A 22500-nucleotide genomic window follows, 5' to 3' on the forward strand; every position below is an offset into this window, starting at 1 on the left:
CTGGGTTGGTGTGTTTTGTTAAAAAAAAAAAAGAGGTGGGGGGGGGGGGGGGGGGGAAGGTATTCTGGTATAAATTTTAAAAGTTCTAAATTAGACATGAGGTGTTTGGCTGATTGGTCAAGTATAGAGTTGAATAACAGTGCACACTCAAGATGCACTGACATTTTTGCATTGTATGGCTTTTCAGGTATTGCATCCTTAAGAAGGAGTGAGGGTCATGTAGAAAGCTAGTATGGTAGATGAATGTCTTCAGCTAACATTGGCACTTGTCAATAATTTTCCACATTGGTGATATATATGTGTCATGTGCCAAATGTCTTCAACTGATATTAACATAAATGGGAGAGCACTTGTTTTACCCAAGATAACAACATGTTTCTCCCGTCTTTATTACTGCTAAATGCTTCTTCTAGAAGTATTTCTTGAGATCTTTGTAAGGGGAAAGGGTTTGTTCTGTGACAGCAGATTTTCATACTGAATGACTGTGTATTTTCTGCTGACAGCTGTCCAGTGCTGACCACTGTAAGAGCAGAGTATTTCAAGAATTTTTTCTCTTGACTTGCATACAAAAGTCTTTTTCAAGGCTGTGCCTTGGACTGCCAACTCTGGACACATTCACACAGCTAAAAAGTTTGGGCAATATTTTTTTAAATATTGCAGAAAGTCTGAAGCAATTTCTAAGGGGAAGAACAAAATGTTCTCTAGGTATGTCCAGGGGTATTCTCTTACAGGAAGATACTGTGGGACAATTTATCATTTTGTGCCATCTAGCATTTTCCACAGACAGTATCAGTCTTTGTAAGCAAAGGATAAAAGTTATCCCTTGCAGGAATAGGTTAGTAATGTAAAAAGTTGGGAAAAAATCCTTCAGAGGAAAAGAAATCCTCCTCCTTCATCCTTTTTCAGTTCAGACATTGATGAACTGGTATTTGTCCGTACTTGTGCCTTTGCCATGTAAGCCGCTCTGGAGAGGATATTATTTGTTATTTTTCTGGCACTATTTGGAGCACCAAATAATTTCTGGATGGCATATCTGTATGTTCACACAGTAGTCTGCAATAGGTTGACATTCATTCTATGAAATTATTTATTAGAAGTGCAACTTAGTGTTTTTCTCCTGCTTTTTCTTCAACCTTCTCATCTTAAACTCACTCTATTTTCTCTCACACATTTTCAGTCTTTCTGTTCTATTTTCAGTGCTTGTTGGTCTGTCTTTCCGTCCCCCTTTTTTCCCCATTCCTTACTTTATAGTCATTATATTTGCCCATTTTTCATCATGTTTTCAGTATCTTCAAGAGAGCTTAGCTTGTTCATCCTAATATGTTCTTCACTTTCTATTTACTTTTTTGTTTTGTTTCGGTTTGGTTTTTTTTGTTAGACTTTCAAATCCCCCTCCTTTCCATCCCTCAAATCCATCAAATTCATCTTCTTCCAGCACATTCTGGAGCCCACTCCAAGGCTTTACTCCTTTGGATTCATGAGAAGTGCTCTGTATCCTGAAGGTAGCAAGGAGGACCCAGAGATATGAGCTCAATCTGGCACTGCAGTACCTCGAAACAGGTGGATATTCTGAGTTAGTGGAGGAGATGCTGAACCAACAGCTAGTTCAGGAAAACAACCTAATCTGAGTTTTACTTGTTAAAATCCCATTAATTTCCAATAACCATTAAAAAGATAAAATAAAAAGGAAAAAAAGAGAAGATGGCCAAACACATGGAACATATATGTGTTCTATAATATAGTGAGTGTCTAATCTCACACTTGAAATGGATATTGTATTTTAATTCTAAGACCTACACTCTGATCATGTAGCTAATGTCATACCTTAAATGGAGACATTTGTGGAGCAATTTTAATTCTGTTAAGTCAAATTTTAGTACATGTTTCTAGTACCTCTTTAAGTACAGTTTCTCTTCTTTGAGGAATAAAAATAACCTCAAAAAACTCATAAAGGAACTTAAAAAAGTAAATAAAAGTACTACCCAGGTAATCACATTTTCTTATTATTTTCTGGCCATTGCAATACAGCACTGATTTTAGGACCAGAATTTACAAACACCTCTAGATCATACTTGGAAAAATAACATTGTGTCTCAGCTCAGCCTGCTGGAGTTTGAAAACCTGTTTGTCCCATCTCTGTGACTGTGCAGAACTTCCATGGTAACTGGAAAGGGGAACTTTGGCCACCATATTATGCAAGACTTAATATTCCTTCTTTTTTAATATAAGTTTCTAATGGTTTGTAAATAAAATCTGTTGAATGTGAACTGAGGTAATGTGCCTTTCCTGAATCTGCAGACTGCAGTGACCAGTGCCTCCTAACACTGTGTTTTCAGGTAGCAGTTTCAGAACTTCTAAGAGGTAATTTGTGCAAAATAAAAGGACTTCAAAGAACATAAGCAGTTCAAAATAGTAATTCCAATTAGTTATATTCATTTTCAACAGCCCTACAGCTCAGACAAAATGGAAGTTTAAGTATCAGTCTTACTGATCAGATTTAAATAGTTTTAAAAACAATACTTTTGCACTGAAATTTTTGAAGATGTATTGAGTAGTCATTCATCCAAATTCTATGGCAAACCAAGCTTACACCCCTTTTTGTTCCCTTTGGAGCTCAGAATAGGTGCTGGATTGGCAGCCTGAAAAAGATGGTCTGCTACTGAACCATATGAAAGAGTGGTCTTAGTGTCATGTGTTCCAGTCTTGACCTAAAGAAAAGGATAAGCTTCATGTAAGTCCTTCCCTAGTGTTTTGATGGAGATAACCAATAAGGTTGCAGTTGTAATTGGGATAAGTGTTTGCTGGAATCACATTACCAAGGCCAAACAGCAGCTACAGGCAGGTGACAAACCTTCAGCCTCCTAGAGGTGAGAAATGAATGCCTGTATGTAGTTCCTAAAGTATTTTTAAAGGGCATATTGCTTTTAGGAGGAAAGTAACTGCAGTGGGACCAATTGTTAATGTAGGTCTTACTTACAGGGCCTTGAAAAGACAGGCCCTGAAAAGCAGTGTTTGTTTACATACTGTAGCTAGACATACACTCAAAGTCATAATGAGGCAACTTAGTGGAATTTGTTTTAGATTTTTGTTCAAATTCAAAATGTTGTATGTTTTTCAGAAATTGATATTTCTCTTTAAACTCAAATACACTTGCCTGCTCTCACACTCTCACGCACACACATATTTCATATTTTTTCTCAGGATGCCGTGTGAGCCATTCATTATTGACTTGTTCCTTTCCTTTGAAAGAATATCAGCCCACACAGTTAAAAAACAATTGTCTGTAGGCTTCATCCTCTTCATGCAGAAGTGTGTGGGTGAGGAGGATTTAACCCGGTTGTAAACTCAAGGAAATAGCTATCAATTCCCTCACTGCTGGAGACAGATTCAGGAAAAGTATCAAAATTAAAGGGAAAATGATGGTTTCCAACTTGAGAGTGACAGAGGAGTGTGGTGAATTCCCAAGATTACTGGTGTGTTTGTGCTGTTTCTCCCATCTACCATATTAAGCATAATTTGTGTCCATTTGGCAGAGACTTTGACTGATCCTGCAGCTTGCTAACAACTATTGTAGCTGGACTCCGAGTTGTGCTAAGTTTTGGAAGACTACGTACTGTTACTGGAAATGGGTGCATAGCTTTCAGACCACTTTGCACACATCAAACTCCCTAAGGACAGCCCATGTGTTCCTTTCAAACCCCATGTTGCAAATAATGTAAAGCAAATTGTTAGCAACTTTGTGGTAAAGGAGAATGTTTCTTCCTGGTAGTCTTTCCTCTCTGCTTCATGTTGCTCTTTCTCATAATTCTCTTTCTCGGCATATGAGGGTGGCAGAATGTAGGCTTACAGATAACTGAGCTTGCTGCTTGTTTCCTGAAGAGCTCCCATAAACATGTTTTTAAATCCTTGAATTTGGGTCGCTGGCCACGAAGTTGCATATATTCGTCTAATATATATCACTTCTTTCCATCTACAGTTACCATTTTTTTTCTCCAGAGTGAAATTCATCCAGTGTTTTGTGTTTGCTATAAATACACATCTCAGCTGTATTTCTATCCTTTGTGTCAACATTAAAATTCCCTTGTTCTATGTTTAGCTTGAATAATTACCAAACCATTTGCAATTAGAACTCTAGGATATGACCTCACACTGATTTATTCCTTCGTTTCTTTCTGTATTTAATACATTTCAGATACTGAAAATACCAAATCTTTGTCCTTTTATTTTGATGTTTATCAGTAATGGAAACATTCCAAAACAATCAGCCAAATACCTATGCTTTGTTCATTTATTGCCTTCTCTGAAGATAAATTGACTGTACTCAACTCTCTTCAGCATTTTTCTTCACCTAGATATTATTGCCTTGTGCAGCCACCCCAAGGTGACTGTTATCACTTAATTAAATCCTTGCACGCTGGGAAGAAAAAACAACATTGTTCGTTCATAACCCCAAGGAGGTGGTGGGTTTTTTTCTTTAAGCCACTAAGCTTTTTCCCTGCTTTATTAACTTATTCCTGGCTACAACAAGACATACTTTGTTGATGAGCAAAAGGTTGTATTAGCTTTTTATTTTCTGGGTAAACTTATCTTTTCTCTGGGAGAAAAATGTGGGCATTACAACAAAGAAAAAAAATGGGATCCCTCCAAACCCTGCAATTCTAGTAAAGGTCTGTGTAAACATCAAGCTAGTAAAGAGAAACAGGGGAGTAGCAGGAAGGAAATGAGAAAATAAAATGCAAACATAAAATTGGAACAAGACAAAAAAAAGTAAGATGACGTGTATATACACAGAGAAACTACTGCAGTGCTAAGGGAAAATTGGCATAAGGAATAGCATTTTTGAAGAGAAAAATATATCAGGACTCTTTATATTACTGTCTAGGGCAGCATCTTTTTATTAGCCTCTTGGTTAATGTCCTCTCTCTGTCTATTGATTTTAGACTACATAACACTGTGCTCTTGCTTTTACCTTTGCATTTTTTTTCCATAGTGCACAATCCTACTTGAAAACTATAAGAGGAAATAATGCAGATGAGCCATTCATTGAATATGTGAGACCTGTGATTTGCTTTTATGTTGTTTTAAGCACAGTACTTTATATGAGAAAGTTCACCTGAAGCAGTGAGTTGCCAGAATACGTACAATGGTTTAGCTGCCTTTTTGCTTGTTTCTAGTCCATTAAACGTAGGACCAGAAAATATGTTTATCTACTCTAAAATTTGGACTCAAGCAACCATATGTATTTGTTCATGATGCTAAATCATTTTGCCACCTGCTGTGTTCAACAAGCATTTACAAATAGTAAATGCTATTTAAAGCTGTAATATTTGCAAGAGCAGTTTATACTGTGATATCATTTGTATGAGAAGCATAACATTTCAGTGTGTAATAGGAAAGAGCTTTTAAGTAGTTAGATAATTATGATTTTTTAAATATTACTACTTGTAATGTGTAGACTATAATTATTGTAGGTCAGAGACAGTAGTATAAGTTCGTACGTGAACCACAAAATATTGATAGATTTGTACGGATTTGATCCAAAGCCAGCATGCCTGTTGTAGCACGTATCAGTAGTTAGTCTCTGGAAATTCCCTGTTCATGATAAAGTTTCAGACTAAATTCTGGGATTTCTTTTTGTTCTGTGCATTTAAATTCTTGTCTGTAGCTTTCTGAATCAAATCATTAATTTTACAATGTTTATACAGCTTAAATTTCTCTCTTTCTTAGCAATAAAAAAATCTTTCAGTTTACCTTCACAGATTCTGTGAATGCTTTCCAATCTGTGTGCAATGGATCTGCCATCCACAGTGATTTTAACCTATACTCTGTGTTTTTATCTAATCTATTTTAGCTTTGAGGCCTGTAGACTATGTATAGATCTATCTGCGCATCTTAATGAACATACCACAAAGGTATTTGAAGCCTCTTTTATTTGGAATAAAGGCAATAGCAAATGTATCAGTTATCAAGATTTTAGGTTTGGTTTGGTTTCAGATTACTATTAGAGAGTGGTTTAGGAAACACTGATTCTGCACTGAATTAAGTTTTGATGTCAAAAGTGTGAGATTCCTCAGAAGGAGATAGTTTTGGCATCAGTAAGAGCTTTAGGAGTCGGCTGTAGGCAGAATTTGATATTTACATTTGGGACAGTAAATTCAAATAGCTGTAGTGTGTACATACTTTCTGTTTACTTTCCAAAACTGTTTTTTCAGATTTTTTTTCCTTTTCTGGTGCATTCCTAATTGAAAATTCTAGTTCTACATCTGTTGTATTGTATGATTTTTCATAAATAATTTTCATACCAGTTTGTGATATCAGTGGGTGGCATAGTGACTTCATTGCAGGATTGGGAAATGGCACAGGAAGCTTGTGAGGGAGAATTTTATTCTAACAATGTTTAGCTAGAAATATGTGGCAAGATATATTACAGTTTCAAACAAGGATACTTTAAAGTTTCATACATCATGAATGTACATCTTTTAGGGTCAAAAAACATTCTGAATTTCTAAGCACTCTGGTATGTTTATTTTATTCCCTGATAAAAAAAGTAATTTAGAAATAAAAACAGTTAGTCTTAAGTACCATAGGAAATCACCTCTGGCAAGTTGAATTGTAGTCCTGCAAAGGATATTACTAGGCTGAAAATACTGTTTAGATTTTAAATCATAGTCAGAACTCAAACAGTCTTCTCAGATGTAGAAAACATTTGGTTATATTTCTGTTGCAGTTATCTTGTGTGTGTGTGTGCTCCTGCTCTTTCCCATCTGGTTTCAAACCAGAATCAGGGAAGGACTGATAAAACACCATTTCTTTTTCACTATAGTGACTGAAAACAGATTGAAGAAATTCAGATAAATGTCGGAACTCGTTAAAGCATGACCACTTAAATTTATTTATTTTAAGTTGGAAGGGTTGCTGCCAATTAAAATGGCAAATTTACATGCAGAAGTCTATCTATACTGCTTTCTGTGTTGTGTGTCAGGCAGCATGTTCATTTGGGCATGGTAACAGAACAGAATCTGAACTGGAAAGATGTTCACACAGCAGCATAAAAAGCACTGTCAGCATCTAGTTGCCTGTTTGATAGGACAAGGGTTAATGGTTTTAAACTGAAAAAGGGTAGATTCAGACTAGATACAAGGAAGAAATTTTTTACAATGAGGGTGGTGAAACACTGGAACAGGTTCCTGAGAGAGGTGGCAGATGCCCCATCCCTGGAAACGTTCAAGGTCAGGTTGGACGGGGCTCTGAGCAACCTGGTTTAGTTGAAGATGTCCCTGGTCACCACAGGGGGGGTGGACTAGGTGACCTTTAAAGGTCCCTTCCAACCCAAACCATTCTATGATTCTATAATTCTATTTGATTCTGGCTCAAGGTAGTTTTCCAGTGATTTAAGGAAAGGGAAAAAGATGGGGGAAAAAAGAAGCTACTGGGAAAATAAAATTATGTTTGAGGAAGTTCTGGTTTGTTAAAGTTGTTAAGGTTGAAGTTAAACTTGCACTAGAAGTTCCTTCACTGATGCGCCACGAGTAAGACTTGAAAGTACCCTGCATCAGGGAGAAGAGACATTGTCAAAAAGCAACATTACAGGACCTCCAGCTAGCAGGAGCAGGAATTCAGAACTGCACAATAAAGATGCCCAGATAACTGACGACAACTGCCTGCAATTTAGACAACCGAGCAAACATGTAAGGTATTGCTTAGGGTCTAGAAGAAGACATTGCTCAAGGCAGGAGACAATTGCAGATATATGTGACTTTTTAATGGAGCAGAAAGAAGAAAAATTTCACAATGGAAACAGGAAAAGCAAGGATGCTACACTCACACTGTGTGTTTAAAGCATCTTAGTAGAAAGAAATCGGGAGCATTTCCTTGGTTTTCTCTGGGTGGTTCTGAATTACAAGAAAATGGTGCTAACATTTGGCAAGAGGAGGAGTTTTCTTTCATCAGTTCCATTGATGAAGGCAGCTTTACCACAGTCATCTTAGGGAGAGACTTTAACCTTCAGGTCTGTTACAAATTGGAGTGAAACGGATAGTAACAGTGCAGAGCAATCATGTCAGTTCCTACTTGGGACACGGGATACAACATATAGATTGTTGACATGTGCAATAAATAGCATTAGGGTTGGTGGTGTCAAGACTTATTTGGGGCTCTTTAGATAATGTGTTGTGTGGATTATTGGCACAACCGACAGCTACTGTACTCTGCAGTGTCAAGGAAATCTTGAGCACCCTTTGATGAGCAGGTTATTGATACTTTATGCTGCAGCTGCTCCAGGGGACTCCTTAAGGGCATATCATGATAGTGTGACTGCACACTAAAACCCTGTGGTAAGAATACAGAGGAACATTTTCACATGGTTACTGTGAAACTGTCTTTAAAAGAAGAAAAATATATTCTTCATTGAAACCTTGTGTTTCCAGCTTCTGCTGGTGCTGTATGGACAAATCATAACCCACTCACCCCTCCCCACCCTAGAAAATAGGATTTTTATTATGGAAATACAAACAGACCCTTAATTATCACAGCAGTCAGAGGTGCCACTATAATATATTAGCTTGTATTTAAAAAAGAATATAAACCTTTTTCACTGAAAGAGCTGCTCTGTGCTGTTGATATGCTTGAATTTATGCAGTGAGCTGGTAAACAGCAAAATCCATACTTATCTTTACCTACACAGGCATTAGAGGTGAGCTCAGAAAAAAAAAAAAAAAAGAAAAGAAAAAAAGAAGGAAGGAAGCAAGGGAGGGAGGGAGGGAGAAGCACAGTATTTCCTCACAGACTAGGGTGAGATCAGAGTGCTGTTGATGGCAGAGCTACACACTGTCTTCTCAGCTGGTCTCCCATTCCAGCTGTGAAAGAGAAGTGGAAGGTCAACATAGCAGTGGTGTTTTGTAGTGGCAAACTGAGTTGGTTTCCTGAAATCATTCAGGACCAGACCTCCGATTCCATCAGGATAATTGATTTTCACATAAACGTGCATTCCCCACTTTTGTGTGAAATGTACTTCTGGAGTGAAGCACTGTAACCTCAAAACCCTTGAAAGAAGTACTGCAACTCAGCATAGAGATACCAACTTTAATGTGTAGAATGCAGATATAGTGGATAATTACTTCAGGGGAAGATTTTGAAATATTTCTATTCTTAATGAAGTCTCTAACTTGTTTCAGGAAGTTAATTGGGTTTTTTTTCTGTTAGTGCCACATATTCGCAGTACTCCTGCCTTCCCTGCTCTTAACTGCACAGATGAGTGAATGGAAACCAAATCTTCTATTGGTACTCAAATAGCACAGCGTAGTTTTCTGTAGATTTCCATCTTGTCTTCTGTTGACTTTTGTGTCTAAGACAGTGCAACCTGGCTGAAGCTATTTCAGTGCTCAGGGCATTTGAAAGGTCTCTGCTTTGTGATGTCTAATACTGTAGGAACTCATAGTCCAGCTTTTGCTGCTGCAAAGACTCTCAGAGGGTCTCGTCTCCATTATCAGTCTGTTTTCACTAAACCTGTAGGAATTTCTCTGAGACCTCTGCCCACTGTCAAATCTAGCAAAAACTAGCCATGGATTGGGATGTTGTTAGTAGGGCAGACAAAAACACACAGAGTAGAGGAAACTACTACATTGGAAGAACCACTTCACAATCCACACCTCGAAGGGTTACAGTTTTGTGGGCTTTTTTGTTGTTGTTGTTTCATGCCTCTATAAACCTAACTTTTAGTAACTAGCAGGTTCTGATTCATGCCAGTCCAGATTCTGCTTCTTTCAAGCGTCATAGGACTAAGGAGTCAAGTGGCAGTAACAGTTCTTGAGGCTTTTATGTACCCATCTTTACTGGAAAAGCGAATGGCCGCTTTAATTTAGTCCAGCTGTAATATGGATCCTAGAAGACTTCAGAGTGGACATCTGTGGAACTGCTACACAATCCCATAGGTGGAGAGAGAATTGGTATAGCAAATGGATCTCCTGCATTAGTACAAGGATTAATGACAGCTGGAGGAACTCTCAGTTATTAGGACCAGGTTCTGTCTTCTTTGCATTTTAACAGGGGATAAGAGGCTGAAGATAAGAAAACAGAGTTTTATTTTTTTCCATGTATCTGCTAAGGGTTACAGTTAGAAACAGCACTGGATTGAATGGACTTTAGATTTGTTCCCGATGTTCTGTGTTCTTATTATCTCTATATTCCATTGTCTATAAAGTATTCTCAATGTGTTCTTCTTTCAAGAGTATAAATCAGAATGATATGCTAGGCAAAGAACTCAATTTCTCATTCAAATCTTTTTGGTTGTCTGTATTGCCATCTAACAGATTAAATATGTTAAACGTAAGCCCCTCATCCTGTTTTTCCCTGAGCACAGCCTCTCTGCTTCATCTGTATGAAATTGTGTGACCCAGGTGAGAACACATGTACTTAGTTCTGGGCTAGAGGTCTAATTCCAGCAAGCCAATTGTCAGGATCAATCACCAGAGCATCTGAGTACCTACTGAATGCAGGTGTTATTTTAAGAGTGCAATTAACTCTATACCACAAATTCCTCCCTATAATTTTTTCACCTAGTTTTTCTGGACAACAGATATTTAGATACTTTTATCTGTTTACTTTCACATAGTGTCAGATTATGTAGATTGAAAGAAAAACTAACCAAACATGCAGACATACAATGAATATAAGATCAATTTGAATGGAGCTTACATAAACTGAAATATTCATACATAACACAAAAGGGCTTTAAACTTGCAGCTTTGGAAAGTAATATTTACAGCAATACTTATTGCTTCCACAATCAGTTGTGCTTGTATAGGTGCTTCTACCTGCACAGTGTTCCAGACAGATCAGTTTCCCACAGTCTCTTGCTGTGTGGTCTGAGGTGCAGGACTCAGCCCTCATTCTGCCAACTCTCGCTATTTATCATAGCTCCTGCTACTGGGTCACCTTACTCTTTCAGTTTTGGCACTTATGGTAGTAAATGTTATACAGGTGCATACAGTGTCAAGTCCTTTACTCAGGGCAGCACCGCTCAATGCACAAATGCATGTGTGATTGGAATATTTGTACCACTGAAGGGCAGAAACTACTCAATATTCAAACCCTGTGTATCCAAAGCAAAGCCAGTCCACAGTCAGGTGTACACTTAATCCTGACCTAAAGCAATCACATTCTCAGGGTAAGAGATATATAATGTAATCTCTGTATGATAAGTCTCATCCTAAATAGATATAGTTGATTGTATTAGATGGCATGCAGTTATTGGCATCACAATCTTGCTGTCCAAACAGTCTGGAACCAACACTAGGAATCCTATATAATTGGAGCTCACCAGGAACTGGCATCATAAAGATGAAAGGTCAGTGCTTTAATACACAACTCCCACAAAATTGAATTTTAATTAAGTGCAACAGTGTCGAATCCCTCCCTCAGGAGTCCTTTTTCTCCCTTTTTCTTTACACTAATATGTGTAGCCCTCCTCTCAGAAAAGAGAATAACAAAGACAGCGTATAAATATTCTGCCTAGTAAGACTTCAACTTCAGAGATTTTCAGCAGTGGTTAGTATAGCATGTACTAATGTAAATCAGTGTGTTGTTTTAGCAATGAATCATTTGTGCAAAAGAATCAACAATGAAAAGTAGAATTTGTCAATGAGAACAGCAGTTTTTAACCTTTTGTGTGTGTGTGTGTGTGTGTGTGTGTGTGTACCAGTGGATCCCCAAAATTGTCCATTGCAGGGTTAAATACTGTGTGGTGAATTTAAGTCTATAGACAGTAAGCTTATTTTTCTCAGTTACCTTTCACAGCCCCTCAGTTCAGTTTGAAGTTGTTCAGAATGGATAGTTCGGATTGTCCAGACTGTTGAATAGTTCAGTTTTCAGTTTGAATAGTTCCGGTTGACATCAGTCAGATGGAAGACCACAGACTGGAGACAACTGATACGGACACAGGGAATGTAGAGTTTACTGAACATCTTCTTGCAGTAAAACTACTATAAAATTGTCTGATTGTCATGTAATAGATTAATGTATCACTTATCATTTTCCGCTTGTTCCAAAAGAAGCAAAGAAAGTAAACTCATACTTCCTATCTCTTACTAGTGGTTACTACTCACCTTGTAAAATATTTTACTCAAGAGAGGTTGCCTCCTCACTGTCGTTGAAGAACAGACCAAGAGCTTCAAGTTGTAGCAGGTCATCAGACAGTTAAAATTTTAATGCCATGGAAGCCTAACATGTAAGTTAAAAGAACCTGCGCAACCAGCTGACTTCAGCGGAGCAAACTCTGTACTGGGTAAAGCATCAGACCACTTCTAACAAATAGTTTTAATTCCCTCAATGCACATCAGTGTGTCTTCTACGTGAAAACCTGCATGAAGAATTTCAGCAGTTCAGCCCAGCAATTTAGATCAGTTAATCAAACAGAAGCATAATAATCAGCAGAGATATAGAGGATATAGCAAAACAGTGCAAGGACTTGACCAAAAAATTTCACAGGAATAATGAAAGATCATCTGGCTTCTATCATGTGACTCAGTTTTGTTGTTCTTATCTGTATTTTGGCATTGATACAGTTGTCTGCATGTTATATGAAGGGGTGTGCAGAAGAAAAAAAAATTACCCTGTCATAAACTGGGTGCAGAATAAGTGCAACCTGCCTGTCCTGGATTTTTTTTTTTTTTTTGTCACATTAGTAAGGCTCACTATTTCTCTCTCTTAATAGCATTGCAGTATAACCCAAGGATTCCCCCCCCCCCGCTGTGATGCCAACTTTTCAGCAAGTCTAATAGGTTTCTTGGTGCAGTTCCCTCTATGCAGTCAGGATGGTTTGGGATTTTGCAGCAATAGAGAATGGCCTTCTAGAAAAAAAAAAAAAAAGAAAAAAAAAATGCTATCTACAAGGCAGAGATCCCTAAAACTCATTTATTGCTTTTGTATACAAAAAATTGTCAAACTCTTAATCTCTGACTTTTTCCTTGAGGTCCCTTTGCTTAGAGATTTGTAATCTTTCTGTGATTCTGAGGCTCATCTCTCATACTTGTCAATCTATTATCAGTGAATAAACCTGGGAGTATTCCTTAAGAACCCAACTGCCACCTTTTAACATTATTCTTGACTCTAAACTCTTCTCCTCTACACTCTCCACTTTTGCAATGGTTCTGATCTGGAACAAAATCTGTTTTTTCTAATCAAGTAGTAAATCTGCCCCTGCAAGTTTTTGCTGCTTTGGTTACATAAACATACTTATTCTGTAAGTCTGGCAAAAGGTGCATCAAGGGAATCAGTCAAGTTTACTCTTCCTCCTTCCTTTCTTGGCTTTGAGCTATAAAGCAGACCTCCTTATTATTGACACATTTCATTTTTGGCACTTCCTTGTTGTCATAATTTGCATCCTGACCACACAAGCAAAGAGCACAAAAATGACAAATTAGGAAGCTGGCATCAAAGTCCGTTCTAACCACATCCTTTGAGCTTGCCCTCTTACCTCATCTCTCTTACTGTAGTTGTTTTGGTGCCAAATACATGTTGCTTTGTTCCCAAATAAGCGTCATTGATTCACAAGGAGTCTATGGTCATGTAGCCATATAACCGTTATGGTGGACTGTGATTAAAAAAATGGCCATGGTATAAGAATTGAAAACAGGGTATACTATGTGGTTTATGGTGGGATTTTTACTCAATAATAAAAAGCTTGTAGCCCAAGGAACGCTGCAGTAAGTCCTAAGCCTTTTTATTTTATTTGGACTTTTGTTTTGTTTTGTTTTCAGCAAGGGATTAAAAATACTGTAGAGGAGAAATAAAGCTTTTAGAGATTTTTGTAAGTCAGTAGATGATCAAACTTTAGTTGCTCATTTTTACTCATGTGTATCAAATACATAACACGTAAAATCCTATTTCCAGGAATAATACTCTGGTTGTCTCTTAGTACTTAATTGTGAAAGCCCAAGGTCAGATTTTCCACCTAAGTAGTTATGCTTTTGTATATTTGTTGGTGTTGCTGGAGGATATTACTCTGATATCTTAATAGTGAGAGCATAGTAGATGGGCATTGAGGCTTTGAATCAGATTTCTATTAGCTACCGTTTATGCGTTTTATTTCATTTTAACCCCCCATCCAAGAATGGTTCCCATGTTGAAATGAAACTTACTTTTTTGTTGCTATCTTTAGTAAATCATGTTTTTTAAGCCATGCTGTAACACAATAAATAAATTATGCAATAATATGTTTATTATAAGAGAGGGACTATTTGCTTTCGTAAATGTCAATTGCATCCAATACTGCCTCCCTTTAAAAAAAAAAGTAAAATATTTTTGCTGTTATTGAAAGTTGTATGTCTAATTGGTGACAGGCTTTGTCCTCAAATTAATGCTCAGCTCCAGTTATAATATCTTTGTGTCATAACAGTGAAAAATTCTAATTAAGATGATCTGTTTGCCAGGAAAAAGTTTAGTGTATCAATTAATCTGTTTTATCAGGGGGAGTATTCCTTCGCGAGCCCCTATCTCCTGATCAGAGCCTGAATGATGAGAAAAACATCACAGATGCATGCTGCATTGGACAAAGAACACATGCATGCATTTAAATCATCTATATCTTACTTTTTACTGATGTAATTGTGAAATATGTTCTTTTTGCATTCATAATTAGGGGGTGGAACAGATGGTGAAAGCTTAGTTTAAAATAATCTGTCATTAAAATAACCTAGCCTACTGGTAATTCTTCACTCTAACTGGAGTTTAGGTCAGGGTAACAGGGGGTTTTGCGGCATTGGAATACACTAGAAAGAATTAGGGACTTCATGGATAGTATGAAATATGAGGATATTCTCCAGAAGGACATTGTAGTAAGACTCCAGTGAATTAAATTTGCCTGTAGTGGGAATATGCAAAAATGGCTGGGACAAAATTCCTCTGACAAATATAAATCCATTTAGTACGATGCATTATACATTAGTGCATATTCGGTCAAAGTGGTACAGTGGATTTCATATCCTGAGAGGAAATAACCTCACTATTCTACAAATACTGTAAAAGGCACTTAGTATTTTGGGTTAAAAACCTGTGCTTTACATTTTCAGATTATTCTGATGTCAGAGGATATAAATTATAATTATTGGCATTATTATTCAGAGGTGCTGTATCTAGTGACTTTTACATCTGAGTCTCGCTTCCTTCATGTCTACCACGTTGACTTGCTGGTATGTGACAAAGGAAATCTTGTATCAGTCCTGACTGGCTAGTTTAGAACAGTTTTCAGGAATAAGAAAACTGGCTCAGTAAATCAGATACTTGCATGTCTTTAAAGCATTTATTTTAGTGTTTCCTCTAAGATTTCATTCTCTAACAGCTTTGAAGAAAGCATATAGATTTCAGCATGGTATTATGATAAATCTTCTCAAGGAGGGGCAAGCATTAACTTTTGTGTCGGTTCTTTTTCATCTTAATCCAACCTTGGTTAATAATCAGAAAATTCTACATAGTGGGTAAGAAGATGTAATTAACCCTTTGACCCCAGAATCTTAATTGGCGCCTGTTGAAAACAGTGGGGCAGTTAAAAAAAAATAAATTAAAAAGTAGCCTGTGGTGATTGAAACAGCATAAGACATAATGGTTTTCTGAAATCAAAAGTACTAGGGAACTTCAACTTTAATCATATTTTGCATAAAACCAGTTAAGTGTAGGTTTAAACAAGAAGTTGCCAGTCTTCCTTAAATTGGATTGTGCTCAAAATTGGCATTTGGGGTCACCCTGACCCTTCTTCAGCAGCCGCACTAGATGGGATAGGATGGAGTTTATGACAGTCAACTTCATTTATAAAAATAAAAAAGAAATTAACTCAAGAATATTTTCCTAACAGAAGACACTCTACCTTTATATTCATGGCCCCTGCTTCAATGAAAATGGGATGTGTTATGAAAAAGCAGTTACCTTTGCAGTCCCTATTTCTATATTATAGTTGATGGTAACTGTGGAACATCTGAAACACAAATCCTATCTGCCTTTGAACTACAGTGAAACTGTTCAGAAATTCTGGCTGGAAATTACACTGTGGCGCTCATTTTAAAAGAGAGATTTGAAAGCTGACTAAATCCAGTACCCTTCTCGCATTTATTGTGTCCTTAGTTATATATAGGTAACATGAATAACACTTCCAGAGATTTCTCATTAAAACAAAATTGTTTGTAAATAGGTGGTGTACAATGGTATCACATACTCTTCTTCAGTATATAGCATAACCTCTGTTATGTTGTCTGCTACCCTCTCTGAAGTCTGCTGCTCTCTTGGCATGCACAGAGGACATACGCTTTATGAAAAATTGAAAAATTTCAACACGCATTACTTAAATAATAAATATTCATAAATAATACCTATGAATAACGAATGAGACAGTCCTTCAGAACTACTATTTGACCTGTATAAGAAACAACAACATTGTCACAAAAGTGGTCCATCTCAGCCCTTTCATCCTGGTGGGAGGAACTGCCTTGCATTGCAAGGTGGCTATTTCTCCCACTATTTTTATTGTCATTTTTCTTAGCTATTAGGACTTGAGCTTAGTACCTGGCGCCTTTGTTCTAATGTCTTTCTTTGTATTTTGGGCATGGAAGTAATTAGTTGTTCCATTAGCTGTTAATCAGTGGCTTTTTCAAAATACAATTAAATACACTGTCTGATTTTGCTCTATTGACCAAAGTGCTGGATTCAGTCAGTATTTGTACCCAAGCATAACTTCAGCGAGGTGGGAAAGGAAACGGAGAAGGACTGACCACGACTTAGTAGTCTCGGTTGGCATAATGAACTAATTTTATGGCAGGGGAAGTGACTAATCACGCAAGAAGCCAAAGTAGTTGTGGGTATGCTGCATTGGCCCTGCCAGTCCATCGGTGGTGCCTCCTTAGTACCTCCCCTGTAAAACTAGGAGGCAAAAGTAAGGAATAGTCTTCCAGAAAGAAAGCGAAGAAAAGGGTAAAGAATTAAAACTATTTAACTGAAAGGAGAGAATCAGAGCCAATGGCACGGAAAAGTAGCAAGTGCTTAAAATGTCTAACACTTCTCACTTTAACACTCTTCCTTCCCAGCTGCTGATGACTTTCCAAACTTTAGCCATGAAGGTTGAAATTTCTTTCTACAGTTGTGCCAACCAGAGATAGTTTTATTTATTTATATTTTTCCAGCAAAACTGGATTCAGCCAATTCCAAAACAACACTGAGGAAAACAGTACTGATTAAGCAGAAATAAAAGCTTTCTTCAAACTTTTCTTTCATTAAGAAGACTGAATTCCTGAATAAGATGATGCATAGAAAAGAAGCAGGAAAGCCATCAGTGACTCAGAGAATTATTTTTTATTGTTCTTACAAAACTCTATCCAGATATGCCAGATAATTACACACTAATGCAGTGGACTAAACAGACCAGATCACAAATGTGCTCCAACTGTATGTAACTCTCTTGACTAAAAGAGCAAGGGGACCACACTAAAAGCTTGGATATGTTATAAACTGAGAAAAGGAAAGTTGTTTTTATATGATATACACAAATAACCTGTGAAACTTCTTTCCTGAAGGTATCATTGAGCCAAGAACATAACAGGATTAAAAAAAAAAAAAAAGTCTTGAGCACAACAGTTATAAAAAGTAATTATAAGGAATATCAGATATCATGGTCAAGCCAACTAGTAACAACCTTAGCTTAGAAAGAAACTTCTAGTAGGCTTGTCATTACCTACATAACCATTATGGATATTTCAAACACTGTTCTGAAGCATCTAGGTACACGCTGTCAGACCCAGGAAAACTGACCACATCAGATAGGCCATTAGTCTGATTCAGTATGGCAATTTATTGTTGCTTGTGGAGAATGGCATTCTAGCAAGAACATATATAGATGGCCAGGCAATCAGGATGACGGTTCTCAGTTTTATTTCTAACAGAGGATTAAACCAATTTCCTCAAAGGAACATGGGATAGAGCATCAGGAAAACTTAAACCAAGACCTTTAAAGGTTTACTCTTCTGATCTTTCTGTGACGGGGAAAGTGGATAGTAGCAAAAGAAATGATACCTAGTGGGGGAGATCAAATGTGTAAAGGTTTTTATTGTCCTTGTATGGATCTAAGTTTGAACTTCACTGTTCGATATTTTCCACCTGTTATTGATGTTAAAATTCAAGGAACTGATGTTAATCATTTCAAAAGAAATTATGATGATTTATAAGAGGCCATAAATGGCTTGCATAATATAAATGTTTTTACATGAAGGAAATCTATGCAGATTTACATTTTTATTAATTCATAAATATAAATTAGAGTCTTTCTTTAATGCAGTGTCTTTAGTGAGGGTTTGTTTTCCAATATGTGGTTTATTCTTTTTAGAAAACACAGATTTTTGAACTAATTCCACCACCTACTACATCAGAGAGGGGTGAACACTTGCCAAAGACAGCTTCTGACCAGCAGCGTGTTAAAAATTAATCAAGAAGCAGAATAAAAAAATTAAAAACCCTCAGAAATCACTGTTCTGTATTTGAAAAGGAATGAAATGATTACATGACTTTATCATCATATATCTCCATCAAATTTGTGTGCATCTCTTATTTTTTCGTCCAAAACCAGGTTAATCTCTCAAATGCTACAGTTATATTTTTACTTTACACATACCTTTATCCCAAGGAGATATTTGGGATGGGACTTTCTGGGACTGTTTCTTGTTCATCCCAACGTTTGGAGTGTTTCTGATTTTCTGAGTTGTTTCAGCATTTCTAATTTCTGGAATTTTGTGATTTTACTTTTGCAATAGTGAATGCTTGTTTGCCAATAATCAGCCTCATAAAAAGCATAAAAGTAAAGACAAATATAATGTATGAAAGACAGTTTCTTCCTAGTGAATATTTGCTCTTATTCCTAGAGGTATATTTCTGTCTTCATGTGCAGTGATTTACTCCGTGTGTCAGTTTAGAATATAGTCCTTTGTTTATTAATTGCACTCATGTTTCAAAAGGTATGCATTAATCTGTGTAGTCATATTTTGATTTTTGATTTTTGCAGTGGAAACTTGAACCTGTCAAAGTAAAATCTGATCTAGAGTTTTACACCAAAGGGATGAAATTCATAACATTTCTATAGACCTAAGCTGTAAACATATTTGACAGTAATCTGCTGATTGGCTTTGTTTGTTGTCTCACAAAAGGAAAATGGTGTGTGTGTGTATGTGCATGCGCGCGCGCGCGTGTGTGTGTGTAATCCTCAATTAATTAACAAATTATTGAGGTCCATAGTGGTTTGAGTGATAGTGGGATTTTATTTTCTCTTCTTCAGTTTTTGGAAGTGGAAATTCTCGGCTTTGATTCTGGGGGATGGGGGGGGAATCTTCTTACATAGCATTTGATTGGAAGGTTACTTGTTTTCCTTATTTATTTCTTCCTGTAAAAAATTGAACAATATTTTATTTTTCTGTATTTCTTCTGTCATTAAAATGAGATAAATTTTATACAGTATATGACAGATGTAAGCATGACAATAAGTCCTTGAACTTTGGAATATACTCATATGCTGTTTGTTAATATGTAGACAGAATATAAAGAAATTGTCTTAAGGATTCAGATTAAAAACACTCTCACAGGAATCAGAACATTTTCCTCAATTTGTTCTGTGATGCCTTTGTTTGAATCTATTTCTATCTGGAATTTAGATTTTTATTAATCTATTCACTTTTTTTTTTCCCCCCTTACTCTGTAGTCCCTGGATGGATTTGTATTTGCACTAAATCAAGAAGGAAAATTTTTGTACATTTCAGAAACTGTCTCCATCTATTTAGGCCTGTCCCAAGTAAGTACATGCTTTTGATTCTAGAACATAATTGTGTATGATGCGTTCTTATGTTTATCATTCTTAAAGAAATAATAATTTGGTTTCTGTATTTTGTGTGGATTATTGAATTAGTTATTTAAAGTTGCATCTGGTTCATCCTGAGAAGTAATTGAAAAACGTATCTACCAGTATTGGACGTTGAGATAAGACAAACTTGTACCTGAAAACTTTTTGCCTTGAAGGATCATTATTAATTTATTGAGAACAAATGAAGTTTCTTTTCTCAGTTGTTTTGAACTTTAAACCTCTGTACCTGATAGGAAAGGGACACACTAATAGTACTTCCCTTGTGTCCTATTACTGGATGTTTATGGAGTACCCTGCATTATCCAGGGAGCTGACACGATGACAGGGAGTCATTTGGAGTCAAGAAATGCTGAAAGAGACCATTAAAATGTCTTGCAGGGAGGGTTCCAACAAGGACACATTTTGCCGCACTCACAAATGCTCACTAATATGAAAAGACAAATTTATAAAATACAATAGTTTGATTTTTTTTTCATTTAATTGCTGACAAATGTTTTTCAAAGATTAAAAGGTAGGACAAAAGTGGGGGGAAAGTTGCTTGTTGATGCTTATTCCTAATCCTGCAGCATTCAGAAATATTTAGGAAGGATAGCTTCTTTCTGCATGTACTTAGAAATGCAACAGAAAGATTTTGCATGATGATTTTCAGAGTAGGATAATCTACTTCTATTGCAGTCACCCTGAGGAGAAAAAGAAAAACTGAGATAATATTTACTTCAGCTCCTTTAAAATGGGACCCATACTACTATGAGGAGACAACTATTAACACTGGCAACTGTCAGTTTTGCTGTACCCCAACAATGAAATGGGAAATTTTAACATTTAGTGCATAAAAAAGACTAATTTTAAATATTATCTGGTGAGAATCTGAATAGAGGTTCATTAACTTCTCAAAGAACATGCAAGCAATTGGCTGTAATAAGTTCAGTAATTGTTATTTTGTGCTGGCTTTAGCAAACCAAATGATAGAAATGGAAACAGAGCTGTTTCTAACTCATATCAGTATTCTTGTCTCTCATTAAAGTCCCTCGTTTTGTAATAGACTTTAATCCCTGCCTTAATCTGTTTGGGAGTTAGTATCAAGAATCTCAAATTTTGAAATTGGTGCGCCACCATGTTGCTAATACAGTAAAGAATCGGAACTTTAATGTTTATTATTGTCTTATGCTCATATTAATCTGTTTTATGCATAGTATCCAACGAAGTTTAATAAGCCAGTAAAGAAGAAGGATGGATAATTAGTTTAAGCAGGTAAATGCTAATTAGGAAACTCCTGAAAGGCATCCATTATACACTAGCTTAAAACAAATTTTACAGCCCTGGTTAGTGGTGTAATCCAAATTCTGTCAAGGCAACTGCATTTTCTGTAATTGAGATGTGTATGTTTGCTTTGCATAACAGATGGCTCTGTATGCTTAGACTGATAGCTAGGAAAATAATAATTGCATTATTCTGGCCAAAAGAATATTAGCTCTTGGGTTTTGGCCATTTCAGTCAGTCCTCCTGCCAGCACAGCATATGCACATATATGGATTGGATTTTCAAGGAAATTGATGCATCTGGAATAGTGTGGCCATCTGAAATATCATCTGTTCAAGAAAAATTTGGCTTTAACCCTATGCTAGTCTCTTGTTAAAAACATTTTCTGCCACTGTCTTTTTAACTATAGGAGCTGGTAAATCTTTCCTTACTCTGAACTTACATCATGTTGTTAAGACTTCACACTTCATCTGGATCCCCATATACATTTCAAGCAAGGGTTCAGATAAATAAAGCAATTGTCTGCATGTTAGAGTGTTTGATATATCACGACAAATGCTTCCTTGTGTTCACTTCTGAAAGTATTGATGGAAAAACTACCAAAAATTCAGAACCCGGACTGTGGATTTTAATACAATAATAGATGAAATCTGCTGAGATCTACTAAAATATCTGTGATTTTCGCTGTTCTTCTCTTCTGTCTTTATGGAGACATTTTGTATTTCTCAGACCTACTGTATTTATATTTTTAATATATTGTTCTCTTGGTATAATATTATATAGCTAGGTCTCTTAATAATGACAAAAGAAATGCTGTAGCTACTTGTTACTAAATCACTATTCAAAGGTTATTTGTTACAAAAAATATTAGCAATATCCATAAAACCATTTCTCAAACTATACATGGAAATGCTACTGTTTGCACTACAACAATCTTAAAATAGTCATAAATTCTGAATTTCTGGAATGGTGCTATGTGATACATGTGGTGTTGCATTTCTTGCACTGCAGGTAAACATTGATAGGTCCCTACCCTGATACTCCCCAACTATACATTTATATAGAACCTCTAGGTAATTTTGCACTTCAGAAAGTCTGGATGTACATTATAAGCGTTTTTATTTGAAACATCTTCAAGTGCTGACTTTGGAGTCTTACTTTCTAGTCAAATGACTTCTTAGAGACTTCATCCTTGTTCAGTTGTGGGTTTTTTTTTTTCTTTTTTAACTAGTATGCATGGAAATAATGTACAATATATTTTGTACTTGCAAAGCAAAATCTCATGTCTCAGCTAAAGGAAGATAGTCCTTGTACTGAATCTCAGTAGGTGAAAACAGTTTTCATGGAACCCAGTTTTTCTC

General features: G+C 36.4%; 1 protein-coding gene across 1 annotated transcript in view; it reads left to right on the top strand.

Annotated features, from left to right (window-relative positions):
- Positions 1–22500, top strand: part of NPAS3 (neuronal PAS domain protein 3) — a 625842-nt gene that overhangs the window by 416554 nt on the left and 186788 nt on the right. The window contains exon 5 of the mRNA XM_010583986.1: positions 19721–19810. Coding sequence (XP_010582288.1) covers positions 19721–19810 — 90 coding nt within the window. The remainder of the gene's footprint in view (positions 1–19720; positions 19811–22500) is intronic.

This window comes from Haliaeetus leucocephalus, unplaced genomic scaffold (genome assembly GCF_000737465.1).
Source record: "Haliaeetus leucocephalus isolate CR32 unplaced genomic scaffold, Haliaeetus_leucocephalus-4.0 Scaffold932, whole genome shotgun sequence".
NCBI lineage: Eukaryota > Metazoa > Chordata > Aves > Accipitriformes > Accipitridae > Haliaeetus > Haliaeetus leucocephalus.